The 4,334-nt window shown below is 39.6% G+C and overlaps 1 protein-coding gene across 3 annotated transcripts in view; it reads right to left on the minus strand.

The window, feature by feature from the left end:
* Window positions 1–4,334, minus strand: part of LOC107748872 (bifunctional arginine demethylase and lysyl-hydroxylase JMJD6-like) — a 13,344-nt gene that overhangs the window by 6,792 nt on the left and 2,218 nt on the right. For 2 of the 3 annotated variants that reach the window (XM_016563862.1, XM_016563860.1), the window contains 2 exons: window positions 1,667–2,055; window positions 501–787 (listed from right to left, as the gene is read on the minus strand). In XM_016563862.1, the coding sequence (XP_016419348.1) occupies window positions 501–787; window positions 1,667–2,055 (676 nt within the window). Of the gene's footprint in view, window positions 1–500; window positions 788–1,666; window positions 2,056–2,146; window positions 2,241–4,334 lie in introns of all 3 variants that reach the window. The other variant, XM_016563863.1, reaches the window with a different exon arrangement.

Genomic DNA, 4,334 nt, shown 5'->3' on the forward strand with positions numbered 1-4,334 from the left:
AATTATGTCCCCACTGGATGCAACAAATGCCTCGTTTATAATCCGTTTTATTGTTTTTGTCTCGTCACTCCGGCCGGACACGGCATCACAGTATGGTGAGGGGCGTAACATTTCCGTCACACACTTGAGGTATTCGGCCAATCACAACGCACTGGATAGCTGGCCAATCAGAGCACACCTCGCTTTTCAGACCGATGAGCTTTGTAAAAATCTACGCGTTTCAGAAAGGCGGGGCATAAAGGAGAAACAATAATGTACAGTATGTGGAAAATAATGTGTTTTTTTAACCTTAAACCGCATAAACACATTGCATTACACCAAATACACAAAATAATGTTCTTTTTAGCAGCATCATATGACCCCTTTAAATTATATTGTGAACTGTCTGTAAATGTGTTATATTGGCCAACAAAAAAAAAAAATCACCTAAATGACAAAAAGCCCTGCTCCCTAGTGGGAGTTTTTTGTAAACTGCATGTCAGCTCAGTGCAGTAACTGACCGGGCACAAACACAGTCTCTCCAGGATGCTGAAGAACCTCCAGCGGTCTGAACTTGGCTGGCCAGGTGGGCTGCTGTGTGCGGGGATAGATGACGCTGAACCAGCTGATGGCCTCGTCCTGCTGGTTCCCCCCGTCCTCTCGTGTCACCTTGATGAGCTCACGAGGTGTGTGGGTGGGGAACAGGCACCAGCGTTTGTGGCCCTGCACCAGAGCGTTCCACGCACTCGTGCCGAGCGGGTCAATGTGGATGCCTGTTCCAGAGCGGGCAGGACCCATCACAATCCACCTACATGAACAGGACAAAATAGCCTGAATGGACTAAACTCTTTCAAAAACATAATGATTACAAAATCATTATAAACATATATTTTCTATAAATCATTATAAAACTAGAAATTCAGATTTTTTTTTCTTTTTCAACAAATGTAATAAATAAGAAAAAAAGAGTATTACATTGAATTTCCTCTTTGGGGAAATCAGTCAACTTTATCTAATTATATTATATTATATCATGTTTTTCCCCTTTTGTAAAAAGTAAAAAAAAATAAGGTAAATGTTTTAAATTATATTATACTGAATAATATAATAATAATGTAAATAAATAATGTAATTTATATTCGACAAATGTGACCCTGGACCACAAAACCAGTCATAAGGGTCAATTTTTTGAAGTAAATTTTCTGAATGAATACGCTTTCCATTGATGTATGGTTTTGTTAGGATGGGACAATATTTGGACGAGATATAACTATTTGAAAATCTGGAATCTGAGGGTGCAAAAAAATCTAAATATTGAGAAAATCATCTTTAAAGTTGTCCAAATGAAGTTCTTAGCAATGCATGTTACTAATCAAAAATTAAGTTTTGATATATTTACGGTAGGAAATTTACTAAGTATCTTCATGGAACATGATCTTTACTTAATATCCTAATGATTTTTGGCATAAAAGAAAAATCGATACTTTTGACCCATACAATGTATTTTTGGCTATTGCTACAAATATACCCCAGCTCCAGGGTCACAAATGTGATTGCAACAAATAAAATGATATTTTTTCCATTTTTCATCAAACGTTACAACTAATTATATCATGCTATAAATTTAGCATTTTCATTCTTTTATTTAATGTTAGGTAATAGCTGCATTTCTAAAACATCTGGTTACCTGTACGGAGGGCGCCGCTTCTCCCCCGCAAACTGAAAGAGGTCGTCCCTAAAGAAAATGGGCACCTGGTAGTCCTCCAGAAGCTTGCGCCGCTTCGCATGTTCACCGAAACTGCTATCAAAGATGTAGAGGGGGCTGTCGTCATGGGTTGACTCCAAATACTCCATGTAGTACTTCATTTTCATCTTGACAGAGTAGCCATCATTGTCCTCGCCGCATTTGAACTTCTGGTTGCGGTATTTGCGCTTGAGGCGCTCCAAGGTCCATTTTTCCCGGGCAGGCCACGAGTCTTGGCAGTTCAGCAGAACGACGGGTTTATACGGTTTCTCAAAACGCTGAATGAACTCCTCTGGACTGAGACGCTGGGTGTCCACTCGCTCCACATTGTCCTGGACAAAGACAGGCAAGTCGTTTTTACTTTCTATGGAGCTTTTTACAATCAGCGTTTCACAGTAGCTTTAAAGAAAGTCATACATTAACCTCAGAGCACTTAAAAGTGAAGTTGAAGGCCAGTGGATGATGATGCTTAGCAGGAAAAGGAACTGGCATGTTCCTGAATGTGACTGAATTTAACCTTCAGATTAAAAGAAAAGCCAGTTTTTGTTTTTTTACAGTAGATCAAGCCACAAACGTCAGGAGATGATCATAAGCATCAAAAAAAGTCAACACTGATGAATAAAAAGTCAACTGCCAGGATTGATGCCAGTGGCGCTTGACATTGAAACCCCAACGACAATATCATCACGGCGATAGGCTTTTTAATGTATTACTATTTGGTCAGCTTCTCAAAGCTACTGTATGACTCTAGAATATAATTCATAAGCGGTACTTAATTTATGGTGTTTTTGTCCATTTTAGAGGTAGACAGTCTACAGAACTACCGTTGTATGGAAACAGCTGCATGAAGACTCTCGTTTGGGACTCTGAGCCAAAATGCACAGACAAGTACATTAAATCCCTAGGTCTCCAAGCCAGATCTACATCCCTTTTGGTTTAGGCATTTAAGAAAAAACTCCATAAACCTAAGGATCCCATGACACTAAAAGAGCAACGGTGCGCTGTTCGCCTTAGACAGGCTCTCTAAGACGACTCAGGTCTCACTGGTCAGATTATGTTTAGCCATTTCATGAAGATTTTCCTGCAGTGGAGCTCTTCACAAGCAAGCACTTACAGGAACCTCACATGCAATGATTCAGATGGATATGAGCTTCAATTACATTTGACAACATCTTTCAGAGCTGATGGGACCTTAATCTGGTTCTAGAGAGGACACACTGATGCCTTTTAGCAGAGGATGTTTAACATTGTCATTAGCTGACCCTCACATCACTCCAAACCTGTTTGTCGTGTGTTTTTTTTCACTGTGGAGCATGATCATTAATGGAGATTGCCATACAGCACTTTATATACAACAGCGACCACATCTGTCAAGCTTCAAAAAGGACAAAAAGCATAATAATAGTAGGCAATATGACTTGAGAAGACTGAAAAGGATTGATGTCAATGGCATCTGCTCACTAAACACCAATGACAATATCGTTGTGTTGACAGGCATTTTTTTGGTCAGTTTCTCAAAGCTATTGTGTGACTTCGGAATATAGTTCGGTCACTCGTAACCGTGAGTGTGTGTGTGTGTGTGTGTGAGTGAGTGAGTGAGTGTGTGAGTGAGTGAGTGAGTGTGAGAGTGAGTGAGTGTGAGAGTGAGTGTGTGAGTGAGTGAGTGTGTGTTTGTGTGAGTGAGTGAGTGAGTGAGTGAGTGAGTGTGTGTGTGTGTGAGTGTGAGAGTGAGTGTGTGTGTGTGTGTGTGTGTGTGTGTGAGTGAGTGAGTGTGTGTGTGTGTGTGAGAGTGAGTGTGTGAGAGAGCGTGCGTTAATGGTGTTTTTGTGCATTTTAGAGGTCAACATTCACAAGAACTACTGTTGTATGAAAAAGAAGCTGCTTTAAGACTCACCAAAATTTCACTTTTTGTGTTCTAAAACAGAAATAACACACAGTTGCTCTCAAAATATTTGTCTCCAAAGTACTTTGGTCTTGAAACTACGAGTGTCTATGGATACAAATATTTAACTAAAATAATTATAATTACAATTAAAATAATTACATTTCAGGATTCCATAACTTTTAACGTTCTTCAAGGTTCCCACTCTCTCTCTCTCTCCCAATTACAACTCAATAAAAGATTTTAAAGCTCAGCTCAACTAGAAAAATCATATTCCTATTTCTTTATTTTAAAAAAAGGCCCCTGGCATTTTAAAATTATATTAACCTTACATTAATTTATTGACTGAAAAACAAAAATCACACTTTTAAACTGGGAAAAACCTGGATGTATGAGGTAGTTCAAGAAGACAGTGTAAGCCAGCTCATTTTAAATCATTGTAAGTTTGCTGAGGCCTCCTCGTTGGTCCGGGGCCCCTGATTGAGAACCACAGTTTTAGAGTGACATGACGGTGCGTATAATATCCCATGGTACTCTGTGATATTGTATATTTATATAATAGAAATATCTCAAATATTCTAAAAACACTTCAGAGCGTGCGTGCGTGTGTGTGTGAGTGTGTGAGTGAGAGAGCGTGCATGCGTGTGTGTGTGTGAGTGAGAGTGTGAGTGAGTGTGTGAGTGAGAGAGCGTGTGTGTGTGTGTGTGAGAGAGTGTGTGTGTGTGTGCG

Source organism: Sinocyclocheilus rhinocerous, unplaced genomic scaffold, assembly GCF_001515625.1.
Source record: "Sinocyclocheilus rhinocerous isolate Xijiao unplaced genomic scaffold, SAMN03320098_v1.1 scaffold350, whole genome shotgun sequence".
Taxonomy (NCBI): Eukaryota; Metazoa; Chordata; class Actinopteri; order Cypriniformes; family Cyprinidae; genus Sinocyclocheilus; species Sinocyclocheilus rhinocerous.